Source organism: Dermatophagoides pteronyssinus, unplaced genomic scaffold (genome assembly GCF_027571235.1).
Source record: "Dermatophagoides pteronyssinus isolate colony J.1.1.1.1 unplaced genomic scaffold, Derpt_VIB-CSIC_2022.12 sq0003, whole genome shotgun sequence".
Lineage (NCBI taxonomy): Eukaryota > Metazoa > Arthropoda > Arachnida > Sarcoptiformes > Pyroglyphidae > Dermatophagoides > Dermatophagoides pteronyssinus.
In genome coordinates, this window is record NW_027461527.1 from 1249887 (window position 1) to 1271044 (window position 21158).

Sequence of the window (21158 nt, forward strand, 5' to 3'; positions counted from 1 at the left end):
ATGATGGTATCCATGGTCAATTTTTTTCTTGATGTTCAAAATGAAGAAAAAACTATAATATTCAATCAATCAATCAAACAATCGATCTCAAATTGATTGCGGTCAATGTTATCAATGTCATTAGTGTGTTTCTCATTCATTCAATTATAAATATTCGAATCTATTATGAATGAATGAATGAATGAATCTTTGTCGTATTTTACGTTGGTTTCATCATATTGTACATTGAATTATGTTTTTTTTTCAATTACAATCGAAATTCAATTTTAAAATTTGCAATTATTTAGATGAATTCAATAAAAATTGATGGAAAAAATTGAATTTCACATTAAATTATTAATTTTTTTTTGTATAAATAGAACTCAACTCCTATTAATTTAATTAGGAATGCAAGAATTGTTCGAAATAGAAAAAATATTCAATATCGATAGTATCGATTATTCATTCATTTTAAAAGTCGATTGTATTTCAGCTGAGTCTTTCTGTCTGTTTGCTTGCCTTCCACCAATATAATTTAATTCGGAATGTCTCCTTGGCAAATATCTTGAATGCATGTGTTGTGTGGCTGATACTGTCCTTTCCATAATATTTCAATGTTATCCATAAGAAAAACATTAAATTCAAATTGATTAACAGGTCATCATTAGACGATTATGTTCATCATCATCATCATCAATCACAGTGATTATTAACGAAGAAAATATTCACTATATGCAATTTTAATTTGAAATTTTTTATCTTTTTACTTTTTTCTGTGTACACTTTTATTTGTCATCGAATTTAAATTATAAAACAACGATGGCATCATCACTATTAAATTCTTCAATTCGTTTGATAAATCAAAATTCATCGATATTATCAAGAATTACTATAGCATCTTCTACTGGTGCAAATCAAATCGGTTAGAAATTTATCCACACCAACATTGGATGCTGATCTTGTTGTTATTGGTGGTGGTCCCGGTGGTTATGTTGCCGCCATAAAAGCATCACAAATCGGTATGAAAACTGTTTGTGTCGAAAAACGTGAAACACTTGGTGGTACTTGTTTAAATGTTGGCTGTATACCATCGAAAGCATTATTGCATAATTCACATTATTATCATATGGCTGTACATAATGAATTCAAAGAACGTGGTATCGAATTTGATAATGTACGATTAAATTTGGATGTGCTAATGGAACAGAAACGTGGTGCAGTCAAAGCATTGACCGGTGGTATTGCTCAACTATTTAAAAAGAATAAAGTCACACATATAGAAGGATTTGGTCAAATTACCGGCACAAATGAAGTAATGATAACGAAAAATGATAATTCAACTGAAATAGTCAAAGCAAATAATATATTGATAGCTACTGGCTCTGAAGTGACACCTTTTCCTGGTATTGAAATCGATGAAAAAACAATTGTTTCATCAACGGGTGCTCTTTCATTGGAAAAAGTTCCAGAAAAAATGATTGTCATTGGTGGTGGTGTTATTGGATTGGAATTAGGATCAGTCTGGTCACGATTAGGTGCCGATGTTACTGTTGTTGAATTTCTTGGACAAATCGGCGGCATGGGTATTGATAATGAAATAGCCAAAAAATTTCAACAAATTTTAGCAAAACAAGGATTGAAATTTAAACTGAATACAAAAGTTTTATCGGCAAATAAAGTATCAGATGATCAGGTAGAAATCCAAATCGAATCGGCTAAAGGTGGCAATCCAGAAACATTAACATCAAATGTTTTATTAGTATCGGTCGGTCGTAGACCTTATACAGAAAATCTTGGTCTCGAAAAAGTTGGTGTCGAAAAAGATGAAAAAAATCGAATCAAAGTAAATTCACGATTCCAAACAAATGTACCAAATATTTATGCTATCGGTGATTGTGTACCAGGTCCAATGTTAGCACATAAAGCCGAAGATGAAGGTATCGTTACTGTTGAAGGTATTGCTGGCGGTCCGGTTCATATTGATTATAATTGTGTACCATCAGTTATCTATACATTTCCAGAAGTTGCCTGGGTAGGCAAAACTGAAGAAGATTTAAAAGCACAAAAAATTGAATATAAAGTTGGAAAATTCCTTATGTTAGCTAATAGTCGGGCAAAAACTAATAATGAAACCGATGGTCTTGTCAAAGTATTGGCCGATAAAAAAACTGATCGTATACTTGGTGTTCATATGATTGCCGGTGTTGCCGGTGAAATTATCAATGAAGCTGTACTAGCAATGGAATATGGTGCATCAGCAGAAGATGTTGCACGTGTTTGTCATGCACATCCAACCGTTTCGGAAGCACTTCGTGAAGCAAATCTTTCAGCCTATTTTGGTAAACCGATCAATATGTAATGCAGACTTATGAATAAATTTCAAACCTGCCTACCGACACTTATAAACATATAAAATGCTCTATTATTTACATGAAATAATTAGTAAAGTTGTTAAAATTTTCATTTTTATTTAAACAAAAAATAATAAATAAAATGATCTTCATCCAGAATCAATTGAAATTCTTGCTAACATTTCCATGATATAGTATCGACATCTATCGTTGAAATTTTCAAACCTATTTTTTTTTGTTAATCGAATTTTATTCTTTTTTCGGTTTTAGTTTTAATTTTTCAATTGACATTTTTTGCATTATGAATTTCTGATGTTTTCTTGTTGGTGTCATAGGAAAATCATCAACTGTAAGAAAATATTTTGGAACTTTGAAATAGGCCAACTATATTTGAATGAAAAAAAATTGAGAATGATGATATGAATAAAAATAGAAATTTTTTGAAATTATTACTTTTCCTTTGCAAAATTCTCGTATTTGTTCATGTGATTCTTGTGGAACATTTTCACGATATTTAATCCAGGCACAAAGTTCTTCACCGCGACGTTCATCAGGTACACCGACAACCTTTTGTTGTAAGATATTAATTAAATTTTTTTTCAGATCAAAGTTTGTAAACTTACGCTTGCAATTTCTATACTTGGTAACATGTGCAATACTTCTTCAATTTCGCGTGGATAAACATTCTCACCACCAACAATGATCAATTCTTTCGAACGTCCAACTATTTTAATATATCCTCTTTCGTCCATAGTTCCGAGATCTCTGTGAAATTATTTGTTGAGATTTTCTTCATTTGATTAAATGCATACATTGAAACTTACTCTGTATTATACCATCCATTTTGTAGTACTTTAGCAGTTTTTTCCGGTTCTTTCCAATAACCGATCATTACATTATGTCCTCTGGTATGAATTTCACCGGTTTCACCAATTTTAACTAATTTATTTGTTGTTTGGTCAACAATTTTCACTTCAATAAAATCGAGCGGTTGACCAACAGTTTGAGCTTTATCTGCATCCGAAGTATCTACTCGATTTCCAGTTAAACCGGGTCCAGTTTCAGTTGCTCCATAACCGATTCTAAAATCTGTACAACTTGGAATTGTAGCTTTAAATTGATATACAGTTTCTTCGGGTACAGCTGCACCACCAGCTAAAACAGCTTTCAATGTTGGTAATTGATAATTTTTTCGGGCAACATAATTAAATAAATCAATGGCCAATGTTGGAGTTGCAAACAAAAATGAAACATTATGTTTCTGAATAGATTCAACAAATTCTCGTAAATTATATTTCAAAAATGGTATGACTATTTGTGATTCAGGAAATGCCAATGGCATTAGATTACCAAGTACACCAGCAAATGAATGAAAAAATGGTAATGGTAGACAACAATTTGCTTCACCAATCACATCAAATTGTTTCATTACAATTGAAACATTATTGGCAAGCGTAAAATGTGATAAACAAGCTCCTTTAGGTTTTCCTGTCGTACCGGATGTAAATACAATTTTGGCTGGATCATCAGGCATCACAGCCTCGATTAATGATCGATCCATTTCTTTTTTAAATTGTTTTAGTTTATTCAATTCAAATGTTTTGATCTGAAGAATGGATGGAAAATCATTCTCTTCATAACGTTCCCCATCGATAGAGATGATATTCTTCAAATAAAGTGGAAGTCCTTCATTCTAATTTGGCAAAATAAAATTATTGATTTAAATGCATAGAAAAGCATTATTACAAACCTCGAATTTATTCGGACAAAGTTTCACGAATAATTTTGGCATAATTATTTACATAATCTTGTCGTGATTGTTTACCGGGCATAAATAATGCTTTCATTTCACCTTTACGAATAGCATAATCTAATTCAAACGATTGATAGAATGGATTAGCCGTACAAAGAATAGCACCAAGACGTAAACAAGCATATTGTATTACAATCCAATCATAAACATTTCCACTCCAAATTCCAACAACATCACCACGTTTTATGCCCAAAATATCATGCATAGCCATTGCCAAATGATTGATTTCTTCATAAAAATCGCCATAATATTTCTTTAGATTTTCATGATGACTTACTATGAATGGTCTACCCGAATCTATATTTGATTGATTTATGAATGATGATCAATAATATTGAATATGAAAATTATTTACAAATGATTACCTTTTTCCGCACGTTCATCCATAAGTTGTCCAAGAGTTTTATAAATAACATTTCCTTCACTACGTCCAAAAGCATATGAATATGGTAATTGAACATATGGACTGTTGTAATTTTATAAAATTTATAAAAAATTTGTAAATTTTTAAATCGCTCATCATAATGATTACATTTTTTCATGTTATTTACCTCAAATAACTATGATCTTTAGTGGACAGATGTCGTGATATTATCTGTTTCGGTCTACATCGTTGTACGATTGATGAATTGAAACGATAAAGCGAAATAATGGGAGAAATTTTTATCATCATTGCAAACAATTAAATACACATAGGAAAAAATTCTTAAAATCAATTAGAATGGCTTAAAGAAATTAATTTCGAGGAAATAAAAGTACCCAGGATTCAAAAAAACAAATATTTTTAAACAATTAAAAAAGGAAAAAATATTTCGATTTATCTATCAATTTGAATGAACGCGATATCGGCATTGATTTGTGATAAGGGATATCAAATTTTATTATTTTAGAAAGCCAAAACAAAATACGATGATTGATTTTTGATATTCTCGATTTTTGAATTTTTGAATTTAATAAACAAAAACCCCTATTCCATAAAATTATAGGGGGGAAAAAATAAATAAAAATAAAAATAACAAAATTCAAAGATTATTATAAATGAAAAAACAAATTTCAAAAAATGATCAAAATTATTAGAGTTACAAAAATATGTACAATCATCGGAATTTATCAAATTATAAAAATTAAATCTCTCATATGCAAAACGATTACAATTGTTAATTAGGTGCAGTGATGATTGAACTTGACAAGAACAAAAATTGCAAACGGAGGAATTTGAAATACGGAAACGCGAAAGATATTGATTAAATTTTCCATGATTCGTTAAAAATTGAGTAATGATAAAACCTGGTATCAAACAAGAATCCAATCGATGTTGAATAGTAGGAAAAATTTCTTAGTACACGAGCCATTAGTTGTTGTAGTCCAATTCTGTTGCCAATTGTTAATCATTAAGGATTTTAAATTACGATGCGCGAAAGACAGAGGAAGAAGATCGAAAGAAACATCCATCAAAAGAGTAGCTTGCTTGGCGTAAAAATCAGCTAAATCATTACCGAAGCAACCATTATGAGCCTTTATCCACTTTATGCAAATGCGACCGGTATAATCAGCAACCATCTTAAAAATAAGTTGTACCAAAAATTAGTAGAATGAAAGTTACAGATAGATTGGATAGCAGACTTGGAATCGGAAAGAATAACTGCATCCGAGACGCCATTCTCGATGACCCAGGATATAGCATTGCAAATTCCGAAAAGTTCAGCTTGATACACTGAACAATTACTATTTAAACGATAGGTCAATACCAAAAGAGGAGAACGTTTTTCATCATTAGCAAAATAACGACCGCGGAACCAACTTCATCATTAATTTTCGATCCATCTGTATATATGGTATAACCAGAACTATTACGATCATTATCAAAGACGTCGGATCCACAAAAATCAAATAAGATATTAAATTTAGCAGGATGAACAGTAACAGAATAATCAACCGGCAACTGATAAATATGTTCTGAAGAAAGACCATGTTTGATAGCAAAATTTTAGTAAAATAAAGAATCTTCAGATCAATAGGTGGAATATTAGCAATGACTAAAGCAGCTTCCAAAGAAACAGTGCGGTAAGCTCGAATCATACTAATAGCAAAACAACGTTGCAAACTTAAAAGACTACAACATTTGGTTGAACAATTCAAAATATCCGACCAAACCGGACAAGCATATAAAATAATAGGTTCTATTGCTTGAAGATAAATAGTGCGTAGTACATCAAAACTCAAACCCCAATTTGATCCATGTTTCCATCTTATCAGGTTATAAATTTTCATGGCTTTCGATTTAATATAAGAAATATGATCATTCCAAGTTAATTTGGAGTCAATCAGAACGCCAAGAATTTTGATACAACGTACTATATTAATCATGTGTCCATTCAAGAAAAGATCCGGAAGAACGAAATTACGTCGTTTTGTTACCATCATAGCTTGTGTTTTCATAGGATTAAAAACAAGACCATTATTCAAACCCCATTGTTCAATAATCTGTAAAGCATTGTTAGTTAAAAACGCACAATTTTCAATGCTCCTATGCTCACAAAACAAAATGGTATCATCTGCATAAGCCTGTAAAAAGCAATTGGAAGGTAGTGGTAATTTGAGCAAATCATCGAGCAAAACATTCCATAATAAAGGGGAAATCTTCCCTCCTTGTGGACAACCACCAGTAACTCGTTTTGATACCATAACATTCAATAATGGCAATTCCACAATACGATCTTTGAAATAATCAACAATTACAGCATAAATATTAGGCGGAATTTCGAAATTTCGTAATCTTTGCAAAATGATATCATATCTGGCACTATCAAAGGCTCCTTTAATATCCAAAGAAACCATAAATGCAAAAGATTTGTTGTCGAAAACACGCTTCATTTTATCGACAAGCGAAAACAAAGCCAATTCTGTTGATTTTTGGGGTAGAAATCCGAATTGTACATACGATAATTTAGAATTAGAAAGCAGAAAATGTTGTAATCGGCGTGCAATGATCCCCTCAAAATTTTGCCCAAAACGGGAAGTAAAGAAATTGGTCTATAACTATTTCCAATATTTTTCGGGATCAGTTTCACTATAGATTTTTTCCAACATTTGGGAAAATTAGCAAAAATAAACATTTGTTGAACAATGACTTTAAAAATGAAGGGAAAAGTGAATGAATCGATTTGATAATGTTGGCGGAAATCGCATCATAACCAGGACTTTTAGCGTCATTTTCCACCTTGATTGCATAATCGACTTCTTTATCAGTGATCAATAAATCATTTTCAGTTAAACAGGAAGAACAATACCATGCATGGATAGGATCATCAAGATCGTGTGAAAGATTCGGAAAAATTTATCCAAAAGATAATTAGCAGTATCAATAGGAAGAATGGTACACGTATCATCATCTTTTTAATAGTTGTTAGTGTTTGATTAGTCATTGAAGGGTTTTTCCAGAAACGATAAGCACTTTCCAAATATTATTACGATCAAGCGAGGAGAAGAACTCCTTACAAGCATTAATTTTCGATAAATACAATGATTCCTTAAAATCTTTAACACATGTTAAATAACGGTCACGCCATAAAATTCTATTCGTAGTATTACGTTGCCGCTGAAATCTACGTCTTAGACACTTAAGCAAAGACAATTTAGCAATCAGCTCCGACGACAATTTCTTTTTGGTTAAATTTTGCTTCAAAATAGGTAAACAATCATTACAAATCTGCATCAAAGAAAGCATAAAATTATTCACAAACAAATCAATTTGATCATATGACATTATATTGTTTACGGAATCTGCAAAACAGAGAGATTAGAGGCAGCGTGACGAAAATTGGACCAATCAATATTTTTGTATAAAATTTTCGTGTTAAAGATTTTGAATTAAACGACAAAGATGAATTATAACAAAAGAAAATAAACGATGATCAGAACCAGAAACCACATCTTCTATTTTCCAGTCAGAAACTAATGATAATGCATTTTGATTTACAAAAGTAATATCTATTGCACTCTGATGTCTGTCATTATCAAATGTCACCGAGCCATCATTCAATAAAATCATATTTTGACCAAGGATCAAATCCATCACCATCGTACCACGTTCATCATTAACTTCACTGCCCCAAACTGTATGATGAGCATTTACATCTCCCGTAATTATAACTGGATAAGACGAAAAAGACGTGATCAAATTATCAATATGTGCCAGATCCTGTTCCAAACAAGACAAACCATCATTACGAGAAAAGTAGACCGAACAAAGAATAAAAGGTTTAAAACAATTAACAATAGCACAAGCACAAGTTGATGTCGTGAATTGATCAAGTTTAAATAAATCAAAGGTTGACACAATAGCACTTCTCGGATTCGTCACATGATGAACCTTATTAAAACAAGGAAAACCATTCAACGAATCCGAGAAGTGTGGTTCTTGTATACAGAAGACAGAAGAATGTAAATATTCAGCATTAGTAGTAAAGACTGTCGTTGATTTAAGACTATGTTGAAGATTTTGATTCAGAATTTTATCTTTTCTTGATCAATAGCCATAATCAATACTATTATTAATGCGCTCAAGCGCCAGTTTGTAATGGGGACAGTCTTTACTAAAAACCGAATGGCCTGTATCAACGTTAGCATTAGATCTTCTAGGACGATGCTGGTTAGACCACATACAATTTATGCAAGACGATATTTGGTCAGTAACAGAACAATCTTTTGATTCATGATTTTGATTGCATTTGAAACAAACTGGAGCATTAGTACAATTGACTGTTTTGTGACCAAATCGTAAACATTTAAGACACTGACGTACAGTTACATTATTCATAACAGGACAACACTTGTATCCGATGAAAAGCTTGCCAAGACCAACACAGACTTGCCAAACAAGAGGAGAAGCATCAAGTAATACCATTTTGTGCCAACTTTGTCATCATTTGAGAAAGCAAATTTTAAAAATTGTTCCTTTTGATTTAAACAGCTTTTAACTTGATCATTTTGAGAGGAAATAAGTTCAACAATTTCAGCGTCCAGAACATCTTTTTCGACGCCCAGAATCTTCAATTGTGGATTACGTTTATTAGGAATTTTGGCTTTTATACCACATTTAGCCTTAGCAATTTCTTCTTGAATTTTTAAGCAATCGGATTTTGTATCACATTTTATTAAGACTTTTTATTTCGGATCGGTATTTGTTTATTAATTTTTACTCCACATTCAGCAATTTTTTACTTGAGATCGCACCTTTAAAACAGCTGATCGTTTGATTAGAATCAATAATTGAGGCATTACCTTCTTCGGGTTCCACAATACATACAAATTCGGTTTTTTACCATTATTATTATCAGTAACATTGCGTACAACTTGTGCATAACTTTTGTTATTCAAGTCCGAAACAGATTTTTCAAGATAATCAACTGTTGCTTTAGCCGATGAAACCAAAGATTCGATGAAAACAGCACAATTCGCCAAATCAGCTTTATAAGGATTAATACCTGTATTACCATGCATTTTTGATAAATCATCTAGGTACTTAACCCATTTTACGGCACAATCACAATTCTTAAGAAAATTCGAAGAAAAATTGGTTGTCATTGTTCTTGACAAAAATAGACACCAAAATATGAACAAGAACAATAGCAACCACCAAGAATCAGAAAATGATGAATACGATAAAGAATGATACCAATTAATAAGGTATAATTAACGAAAATTGCAAATTAAGAAAACAATCAAAAAATAAACACGTGTGTTCACAACAGTGCTCACTGCGCATTTGATATTCTCGATTATAAATATATCAATCATGATTTGTGTGTTGTAGAAAAAAATGAGCAGAAAAAAAATTCGACAAAAATTGTTTTAAAACCTAAATAATTTATCAGATTCTGATTATTTCTTTTCACCCACTTATGATATATAAATTTATCATTATAAATTCAAAATGAAATAATTTAATTTTAATTCTTTTGTTATTGTTTCGAAACTTCTGCCGAACTATTTATTTGGGAACCAAACAAACTCGTTGTTCGGTTAAGATCTTGACTTTTTTTTAATACAGTCATTATATTTGGCCGTTGCTGTTGTATTTTAGTAGTTGATCTATTCGATGGTGATATCGGTTTTTGAGATCGTGGTGATGATATTATTTTCTGAAATCGTGATGATGATGATGATGATATATTGCTTTTATACATTTCTTCAGCTTTCGATTCCGGTATAACCAATGGTGCTGATGCTAATAGATTTTTACCATGTCGATCCGGTACAGGAATTGGTGTAATTTCATGACCAAATGGTATTTTTCTTGGTGAAAGATAAGGTTTTGGTGATTTAAAATTTACATCAGTCGTACTAGCTTTACTTGATAAACTTTTAATAACATGTGGTGATTTTCGTTTAAATATTCTTGAAATCCTATTGAAAGGTGACTGTTTTTTCTTTGGTGAGTTTTTTTCTAGAATTTTTTTTTAATTTCAAAAAAAAATAAAATGAAATTGTAAATACTTGTAAAAAAATATTGAAAACTTACCAGCTAATTTTCGCTCTTCTTTTTCTTTTTGACGTTTAATTTGTGCGGCAAGTGCTTCTGCAGCTTCACGCGGTAGATGTACACCGAATTCACTATAGAAATTGGAGTTCCAAATTTTATCAAATTCAGGAAATAGATATTGAATCGGTTCCATAGCTTTTGGAATCATAGTTGATTGAATACGATCATCAAAAAGCGAATTAATACCGACTGATCGTTCCAATTTGTCCACTTGTTCCTGTAGCATTTGTGAATATAATCGATATTCAACTAACATTGATTCTTTGTTGATTTGATTTTCTGGACTTTTATTCATTAATGAATTATATTTTTCAATGAAATTTTTCATCTCTGTATAATGTTTTTCAATTTCTTTCAACTCTTGTTGTAATTGTTGTTGAATTTTTCCTGGTTCAGGCGCAATAAGCCAACGTTCATTGCTATTGGCGAGATAATTCCATGCTTGAAAATAATAGGATTTTATTTCTAAATATGCTAACCATTCATTATAGAAATTGGCATCAGAACTTCTTTGAAGATTAATTAATTCAGTTTTTACTATTTGTATACGTTCCATTGATTGATTGAAATGTTCATAAATATTCGATGCTATTCTAGAAATTGATTTCGGATCAACAGATCCACCATATGGTTTTAATTTCCAACGATCGTCTTGAAAAACAACCATATTTTGTAATATTCTGAGAAACCATAATTCCCATCCTTCAGCTAAACATTGATAATAATATGCTTGTAAAATGTTAACATTACTAGAATCAATTCGATTATGCAATTGTTCAGGTAATTGTGGTTGAAATATTTGAAATGCAATTTGAAATTCACCAGCAGCACGACGAAAAATTTTTTGCATTATGGGAACATGTTGTGGCAAATAATTCATCGGTAAACTCAAAGATATATTCTGACACCAATGCATCAGCCAAATGGCATGATTAGTGATCATTGAAATCAATTCAAATAAGGTATCGTTAGCCGATACTTTTGCATCGGTTATTGAATCATCCCATTTAAAACGAAATAAACGTCGTAATGGTGACTTTCCCATTGCTTGATAGATTTTTGATTTATCAGCATTTAGTTTTTTTGTTGATGCTGATGATGGTCTAATACTGGATTCGGTGGGCAAATAAATAAAACCTCGAAATAGTTGATAGTATTTTCTTAAAATTTCCTCAAGATTGTCATCTTTGGTGGAATCTGGATCATCATCTTCGATTAATATTGTAAGAATTTGTTCACGTAATGATTCCAATTCTGCTAATAATTGACTTGATGCAAATGTCAATGGTATAGCACCGGAAGTATTTGTGAATGTATCACGTCCACTATGTGTTCTCTTGATTCGGTTACGATAATAAAACCAGTACATTTTTAAAAGAAAATTTTACACTTATTTTATTTTAAAGGTCGATATATTATAATCGACACTCGACCAATTTAAGGTGATCAAGTAAAAAAAAATTATCAAACCAAAAGTAAAATTTACAATCGGCACTAGTTATATATTAGTGTAATCAGTAGAAAAAATGAATGCCAATTTAAACAATTTCCCAACAAATTAATCAACAAATTCGAATGATTAATTTGTATTATTGAATCATTCGAATAGATGGCAGCAGTTGTTGAATGATTATTTTTGCAAAAAGAAAATTTAATAATCAAGAATTAATCCGAATTTAAAAAAAAACAATTCTCATTTATGATAAAGATGATGCGGAAATGACAAAATATACTTTTAGAAATTCGTTCATTGACACTTTATTTTTTTCATCATTGTAGTTTCAATTGTATTTGTGTATACTTGTCATTGTTTGAAAACAACAACAACAAATTTTTTTTTTTTGATCGATTTTGTCATTATAATTAGTTCAGCTGCCGATATCAGGATCATCATCATTAGTCAAAGCAACAACAAAATCGATTGCAAGAAAAAAAAAGTTTTTATCGATTATCATCTTTTGATCATATTGTCATCGTTAGGAAACAAAATCGATATCATCATCATCAATGATCAAATCGATCGTAATTATGTCATTGTATTATCGAACATTATGATTGATCGCAATTATATTTGAGTAGGAAAAAAATCGGTTTTTCTTTTCACCATCAAACATTGTTTGAAATCATTGTTTATTATTATCTTCTTATTATTTACAATTTATTAATTTCAAAATTGTCACTGAATTTTCAAAATTGTTGTTGAAACACAAATTACAACAAAAATCACAATTGATTATTATTATTCATTGATTGGAAATTGGATTATTTACAGATCAAAAATATGTCAATCTTAAAAAAAAGATAATTGAAACCGAAATGATGAACCGGTAATTCTATGGTTATCGTAAAATTAATATCGATAGTATCGATCCATTGTTTTTGGTTTGACTAATAATAAATGAATGATGGAACAAAAAGAAAACAAAACAATAATATCGAATAGAAACGGGTCATCATTTTGGTTCTGATAAAGATAAAGATTTTTTCTTACCAATTTGTTTCATTTCATTATTTGATAAATATAAAAAAAAAGATTATGATTTGATCATTTTTTCTTTTCTTTTCTTTTTGTACAGATTTATCTTGACAATTACATCATCATCCAAACACCGCCATCAATCGATTGATGGACAAAAAATTTTCACCCAATTTTTTCCATTTGCCTCCAGATAAGGAAAAAATCAAGATTTATCCACAAAAAAAATGAATGTGATGAAGGATGGCCATGGTTTTTGTTTCTACTTTTATTGCTATTGCTGTTTGGTTTTATATTTATCTATTTTTGGGCGTCCACATAATTCCAATATGATTGATTTTAATGAATTGAAATAGTAGTACCAATACCAAAGAAAAAAAACGTTCAGATCAATTTATACGATACATTTAGAAATGGGAAATTGAATTTTTTTTGTTTTGTTTTGGAACAAGACTTAAAGTGTTTATGATTAGAGTTTCCAATAAAAAACAATCGATATTTATTACTCAGTTGTTTTCGGTTTTCACACTGAATCTTCAAGGAGACAACAAAAAAAACCAAAATTTTTTTCCGGACACCAAATCAATGAAGTAATTTATACGATTTATTTTGTTCATCATCATCCATACTTGAACAAAAACAACAAAATCTTTGTCATTTTCCCATTTCAGATTTTGCTTTTTGTTTCATTTATCGGTGCGATATATGCAAATACAAAATGATACTCGGTTAATAATGATGTTCGAAGATGAGGATTTTTTTTGTTGTTGATTGAAATTTTTTTTTCAATTTTGTTGTTATTGTTGTTGCTCCTGTTGCAAATCGGATCATTATTTTTTATTTCATTTTGTTGCTTGTTGAACAAATGCAGCTCGTAACAACAATAACAACAAAAAAAACTAGATCAAAACATTTGAACAATGACCATCATCATCATCATCATCATCACCATTATCATCATCACATCTATAATGATGATGATAATAATAATAATAATAATAACTGGCCACTCATATCTGATCTGGTTATCATTAATATGTATTTCTATGTATCATCATCATCTGGGACCTATTTGAATTGTGAATATATATCAAGTAGTATCGCAATGATCACGTTTCTTCGAATCAAATTATATTTTCTTCCAAATATATTTGGTGATTGTACCTTGGTGTCACAAGTGGATGATTTGAAACGAAAATAAATTACAAGTTAAAGTTGAAAAATGAAGCAGGCGAAAAAAAACGTTGGTTAATTGGTAACCCAGAAAAAAAAGAATGTTTTGTAATCACTTTCATCTCGATCATTTTCAGATTTTTTAACAAACAAAAAAATTGATTGATTTGAATGATGTTGGTTTTTCTTTTTTACTATTTGCTCTTCCTGTCGCCATAATAGATGTCTGATGATAAAAAAATAACGATAAAATTGGATCATTCATATAAATAATATAGATAACTTTTGCTTCTGTTCATGGTTATTTTCGTGTGCGTGTGTATTAAACGGGTTTATAAAAAAAACAAAAAAATTTGTTAAAAACCATTTCCGATGTTGTTGTTGATCGATTTAGATTTTTGTTTTATTACTTTCATCACAATTATCTTAAACGAGAATAATTAAAATAATATGACGGAATTTATTTGTTTTTTGGTTTGTTTGGTTTTTGAGCAACAACATAAAATAATTTAACTCGTTTTTTTTACGATCCGACAAAACACAAAACAAACAAAAAAAAAGATAATGGAATATAATTTTGTTTTTAAATGATGATAATGATGACTGTTTACTTATTTTATGGTGATTATGATGATGATAAATAATAATGATGATCATCATCATCATTTTTTTCAGATCATAATTGTTCCAATAAAGGATGTTATTATCTGTTACTGAAAGTTTAATTTTAGTTAAACAAAAAATTCATACAATTTCGATTCTCTAATTAACTCTATCAATCGAAACAATCAAATTGATCTTGTTTTAATGAATGTTAATTTCTCTTTTTTTTTGTTGTTGCAGACTTATGTGGTGAATTATTATTAATCACATAGTAATTTAAGAATGTTAAATTTTACTGAATTTCATAATTGATATGGATGCGGAAATTAGTTTGATAGTTTCCTTGTTTAGTTTTACCAATGAAAACCTAAAATAACGATGAGCTTCGATTGATTAATTTTTTATTTTCTGCTTCTTGGAATAAATTTTCATTTGAGATTATTAGAGTATTATGATCATCAGGTTGAAAGGTGAACAAAGAAAACAATTTGAACATCCAATTTGAATGAAATTTGTTTTTTTGTTTTGTTTTCTTCTTTTCAATCAAATCGATGAAAAAAAATTCAATTTAAAACCACCAAACAAACAAGAATCAAAAATAATCAAAAGAAAAAAAAATTGATGGCTTCAAACAAACAAATGGACAGCTGCTGTTATTGTTGTTACTGGCGCCATAATTATCATCATAATGGCGCCAACATCAACAACAAAAAATGACCAACAAAAAAATTTTGTTTGAATTTGATTATTTAAAAAAAACTTTCTCATCATTCGATTCCAGATGAATATGCGGAAATTCAAAATAACAATAAGCATTTTTTTCATACATAGCTGTCAAATATGGAATATTTATATTTAAAAAAAAATTTAAAAACTTGATCAACATAATTCCATACCATAGATTATTTTTTTTGGTTGTTGTTGGCCCACTGTATCTAATAATTCATTTTCTATGTTTCATAATATCGATTGTGCTCATCATCATCATCATCATCTTGGTTGGATATATTTTAACCAAAATTAAACATTTTTGTTCATTGTTTCATTTGATGTCTTGTCTATATATTTGTTTGATCAAAGTTTGTGTTTGTTGTACGAAATTTTATCATTTGATCAATGATGAGATATGATAGGTTTGTTACCATCATCAATGATGATGAACACGAATCTTTAAACAATAAATTGGATTGATTAGCAGTAAAATAAATAAATAAACAAAAAAAATTTTTTGATAATGATGTAAACACTGAAGAGAAATAGTATGGGTATCATCAAAAGGTAAATAAATGCGAAAAAAAATTCTCTCACTTTTTTCTTGCTGAATACAAACATATATGGTTGTCATTCTTTTTTTCCCTTAAACCTTTTGATGAATGTTTGAAATACATTTTGTTAAAAAAAAAAAAAATATTGTGTTTATTATTGAGTTCCGCATTATCATCATCATCGGATTTTTTTCTTCTTCTGAATTCGTCATATGTATTCAATGATATGATATGATGTTTGACCGAAAAAAAGAACGGGTTTCGTTTTTGAATATTTTTTTTCACGATTGAAACCGTTTGTGGTCTCTTGGTTATCTCATTGCAATTATGATTATGATGATGATGTTGTTGTTGTTGGTATCAATCTGATTAGATTTTCTTTCATTTCGACCAAATCATGAATTTTTGATTTTTTTTTAAATATTCAACCGAAAATAACAATGAAAATATATTGACGGTGTTTATGTGTTTATGGAAATTATCCAAAAAATAAACACATATGCAAGATCATCGGAACACACACACACACACACACCTTTCTTTTTGTTTTTTGTTTCCAAAAAAAATATCATTATAACTTGTTAATATATCTCATTGATGATGATGATAATAAATTTATAATTTTTTTTTTGCAGAATTTTTACAAAACAAAACGAAAAAACATTTACTTTGTATCTTTTTATCATCATCATCATCATCATCATCGATACTTTCGTGAAATATCCTTACGTTGATGATGATAATAAAAATTACTTGCGATGTTTATAATTAGCAAATTAGTTTACAATCGATCATCATCATCAAATGTTGATGTTGCCATTATTATCATCATCATCATCTTTGATATAATTTACATTGTATAATATGAACAAAAAAAAACGATTGAAATTTGAAATTGATGATCCATAGAATTTTTTAGCTTTATTTTTTGTTTTTGGTTGATGAAATTTTTCACTCGGAATGAAATAAAACAAAAGTTTCATTAAAAAATTATCTTCAACAACAACAACAACAAAAATTACTTCTCGAATATCATGATAATGATTGCAATTTAAATAATTTTTGTTTTGATTTTTTCCGTTGTTGTTGTTGTTGTTTCAAGATAAGTTTTTTATTTTACTTTTGTTAGCCCTGTTTTGTGTTAATTTATTGGATTTTTCTTTTCATACTTGTTTTTTTATTGTTGTTGTTGTTGAATAGGAAAATTTTTTCCGTTCACATTGTTTCAAGTTCCAAGGCTGTATTCCATATTGTCTAAATCGAGTGTTGGCGTGTTTATATCGGCAATCTATTGAAAAAAAATAGAACAGCAAAACATATTAACTTTGAAATTTTTGTTGCTGTTTTCGACATTTCTGGTCATATATCGTAGGTTGTTGTTTAGAACGGTAGGGCATTGAAGAAATAAAAAAAAACATTGTGGTCACTTATCTATGACACACTGTCCATTTGATCAATGTGTAGGTGAAACTATGTTTATCATCAACATCATCATCATTGTAAATAACTTACTTTCGAAAAAAAAACAAAAATGTTACCAGTGCCAGTAAAAAAAATCCATCATTCTTATCTAATACTAAATTTTAATTGGATTGAAATGAAATAAATTAAAGTAACCTATATAGTTACATTGATTTTAAAAGTAAATCAACTTATAACTTAGATGAAAAAATATTGATTAAAAAAAAGCATAAATAAAATAGGTATAGGTGTGAAATTTCAAATTTCTTTTTCAATCTACGGATTTCCGTTTTCTTCTTTGAACCAAATTCATCAAAACTGAATTTCTTTATTTACAACAATTTATCATTAGATTCTTATAATTATGGTTAACTTTCTGTCTTTATTGCATCATTCGGATGTATTGGTTTTGTCAAACATATACAATTCTACTTTTGGAACAAAATATTTTGTTCTTTGATGCATCAGATTCAAAATTTAACTTTTTTTGACACATCGCCGTTCTAAAGTTCGGAAAATCGATATCTAAAATTAATTTGTTGATTTTTGTCAATGTTAAGTCTATGGAAAATAATAATGCATTCTTTTTTCAAAAATTCTCAGTTCGACAAGCTGATGTTTTTTGCATAATCCAAAATATTTCTTCATTTTTCAATAATGTAATTCTACACTTTTTTTGGTATTATAAGTAATGGTACGTCATGAAATTTTCCAGCGGCGGCAATCAGTAACTATTCTTTTTCATAATTAATCTTTGGTTCAATTAATATTAAAACGTTCGATTTGTCCTCGTCATTCTATTTCGAACTTTTTTTTTGTTGACGGTTGTTTTTTCGAACGCGTTTTTTTTTCTCGATCTTGTAAGTTATTTTTTTCAATTTTAATCATTGATTTTGGTCCAAATTTTTGGAACAACCACTTTTATTGTTTAAAGATTATCTTTGTTTGTTTCGTTTATTTGTTTCAGATTAAAAATTAGCCACGAAATTGATGAAAATTATTTGGACGGGCGATGATGCAATCGACGAAAAATGATCATTTTCTCGATGGCATTTATTCAAGTTTGTAATTATCAAATGATATTTCATTATAAATAAACTTTCATTTAATAAAATCCTAATCAAGTTTATTTTTCAGTTTCATTATGGTGATAATTAGCACTTCCAATAAATTAATAAAGGTAATGTTACCATTTTGAGTGGCATGAAAATGATTACAATTTTCCTTCGTTTTAGCATACAATTCGATATGGCAAAAGTCTATGAATAATTGGTCCAAAATAATAAAACTGCTGGTTGGATCGATGGATGTTAATCATTCAGTGAATAATCCAGGTAAATTTGCAATATAATCCATAATACCTTTCACTTTAGTTTCTCAAGTTTTTACTAATGAATGTCGAAACAATATTCGATTGATTATCATCATATTCCAGATTGATTTGTCGGTTCCATTGTTCATCGGCATCTGAATCAAGAATAGTTTGACAATGTTCAACAATAGGATAGGCTAGGTTAGATCAGGATTAGAGAACATGGTCTGAACTATTTCCTATTGAATTCGATATCGGATGAAACTTTGTTACCGACAAAACGATCGACAAATATGATTAAATCAGTCGAATATCGGCACATCGATTTGGAATGATATGTGATTAAATGAAATGAACAAACTGACAACTTATATTTTTTCCATCAGGTATTCACTATTATATCTCATCATCCGCTGGAACGGTCATTAGTGGATAGTGATATATTGGACGCTATTGGACATCTAATTGAGTCGACAGACAAAATTGGCCACTAATTGAATTGATAATGAATGGTATGTGATTGAATAAATGAACTGAACAAACTGACGACTTATATTTTTTCTATCAGGTATTTACCATTAAATCTCATTATCATTTGTTGGAATGGACATGAAACGATATCATGAGCAATAGCTATCGATCATAGATGTTGGACATTGGTATCAATCACTGATATTGGACATTGGCGTCAATTATCATTGCGATTATCATTGGAATTGGAAAGATTGGAATCTTTAAAAAATTGTTTCTTTCTATTGTTGAAAATGTCTCTTTTCAATTGAAAATGAATTCAATTCAATTGATACCAATGTTTAAACTAAAAATTCCCATTGCCATTGCCAGAATTTTGAAATAAAATTTTTTGTAAATTAAATTTGAGTAAAATTTAGTGTGAATTGCATTTGGGTGTAAAAATTTCATGGTGTGATGCATTTGGGTGTGAAAATTTCATGTTGTTATGCATTAGGGTGTAGGAATTTTGTGGTTTAATGCATTATGGTTAAGAAATTGAGGTTTTTGACGAAACCCTAAAATGGAACCTTCTGGCAGAAAAACAGCAAAATGTAACCCTACATTTTTACTCTCTGTGTTCATCATTCACTATGGATTTTTATTTTATTCACTTGTTAATTTTATTTTCAGTTTTCATATCATTTTTCATCATCATCATTATTATTAACAATTTTGTAATTTAATCAGTTTATCTTCGTTTCCAATTACATCTTTTACATTTTGATCAAGAAAATTTTCATTTTCACTTTTTTTTTGTTCGTTGATTATCACCAAATACATTTTTTTACATTGCTTAACAAAAAGACAGTTTGAAAAGATTCTCGAAAAAATCTTGTCGAAAGTTTTCTTATCCGGCCATACATAACCAATGATCATAAATTATTTGACTATAATCATTTCCAATTATCTTCGTTATTCATCTCATTATGTGATCAGTTTTATGTTTCCAATCTGGATCATATTTAATCATTAACAATCATCGGATAAACATGAATAAAACATTACATTTATTGATAATTTATCATCATTCATCGATTTCATTCAATTATTTTATTCATTAATTTAATTTAAAATACTGATTTTTTTTCCTAATGATAAAAACATTGTTATCAATGAAATGGTAATGAATTTTCATTCATTAATGATATCACAGCCAATCAATCATTGTGCGTGTGTAATCACTAATGAGATTGTTATTATTATAAAAAATATCTATTGATCCATTTGGAATAAGAAAATGATTGAAATGCCGGTAGTGTGTGTGTGTGTGATTATCATTATATCTAAGAGATATTCAATATCGTAGGTCGTAACAGACAAGTTTTGTTTTGCCTTCAAAATGAAACATCAACAAAAAAAGCATCAAATTGTTCGTGATGATGATGACATCTTTTTTTTCTTATTCGAATATATCCATTGCATATTGATATGATTGGAAAAAAAATATTTACGCGGATATAAAAATTCAACGATTCAAGTGATTGATCTTGTTGAAAACATCAATACATTGATCATTAACAACAACAACAACGACAACAATGAGAAAAAGTTTTAAGAAGCAACATTTGATCATCAATTTTTGTTGTTGTTGTTGTTGAATAGTTTCTTCCGACATGAATGATCATTATTTTTCTTCTGTTGAAAATTGGTCTTATGATACATCATTTT

The 21158-nt window shown here is 29.3% G+C and overlaps 3 protein-coding genes and 2 long non-coding RNA genes across 12 annotated transcripts; 3 read left to right on the forward strand and 2 right to left on the reverse strand.

Annotated features, from left to right (window-relative positions):
• The first annotated feature begins 695 nt into the window (after positions 1–695).
• LOC113797935 (dihydrolipoyl dehydrogenase, mitochondrial) lies at positions 696–2489 on the forward strand. The gene is given in 2 exon segments (XM_027348405.2): positions 696–885; positions 887–2489. Coding segments are annotated over 2 exon segments (1539 nt in total). The 5' UTR covers positions 696–798; the 3' UTR covers positions 2339–2489.
• LOC113797918 (putative acyl-CoA synthetase YngI) lies at positions 2423–4937 on the reverse strand. The gene is given in 8 exon segments (XM_027348386.2): positions 2423–2714; positions 2784–2897; positions 2954–3095; positions 3155–4023; positions 4081–4092; positions 4094–4440; positions 4509–4609; positions 4695–4937. Coding segments are annotated over 8 exon segments (1842 nt in total). The 5' UTR covers positions 4817–4937; the 3' UTR covers positions 2423–2579.
• Positions 4938–8057: 3120 nt separating this feature from the next.
• LOC142644831 (uncharacterized) lies at positions 8058–9289 on the forward strand. The gene is made up of 3 exons (XR_012845999.1): positions 8058–8586; positions 8679–9039; positions 9116–9289. It is a non-coding gene; the product is annotated as an uncharacterized LOC142644831 (long non-coding RNA).
• Positions 9290–10072: 783 nt separating this feature from the next.
• LOC113797915 (uncharacterized) lies at positions 10073–12244 on the reverse strand. The gene is made up of 2 exons (XM_027348382.2): positions 10667–12244; positions 10073–10591 (listed from the first exon to the last, which is right to left on the reverse strand). Exons 1-2 carry the CDS (start codon positions 12054–12056, stop codon positions 10107–10109), a joined length of 1875 nt encoding a protein of 624 aa, XP_027204183.2. The 5' UTR covers positions 12057–12244; the 3' UTR covers positions 10073–10106.
• A 6188-nt stretch (positions 12245–18432) lies between these two features.
• Positions 18433–19851, forward strand: LOC142646366 (uncharacterized). 8 transcript variants are annotated; one of them, XR_012847321.1, is made up of 6 exons: positions 18433–18525; positions 18633–18730; positions 18791–18845; positions 18901–18999; positions 19364–19489; positions 19546–19851. It is a non-coding gene; the product is annotated as an uncharacterized LOC142646366 (long non-coding RNA). The 8 variants fall into 8 exon arrangements; XR_012847318.1 differs by having other exon boundaries at positions 18803–18845; XR_012847324.1 differs by having other exon boundaries at positions 18633–18726.
• The last annotated feature ends 1307 nt before the right edge of the window (positions 19852–21158 follow it).

Bases quoted from the DNA above. Each gene is read 5' to 3' on its own strand.
- LOC113797915 (XM_027348382.2), bottom strand. From the start codon at position 12,056: ATGTACTGGTTTTATTATCGTAACCGAATCAAGAGAACACATAGTGGA. The intron at 10,592-10,666 runs GTAAGTTTTCAA...AAAAAATTCTAG, and splicing joins AGAAGAGCGAAAATTAGCTG to AAAAAAACTCACCAAAGAAA.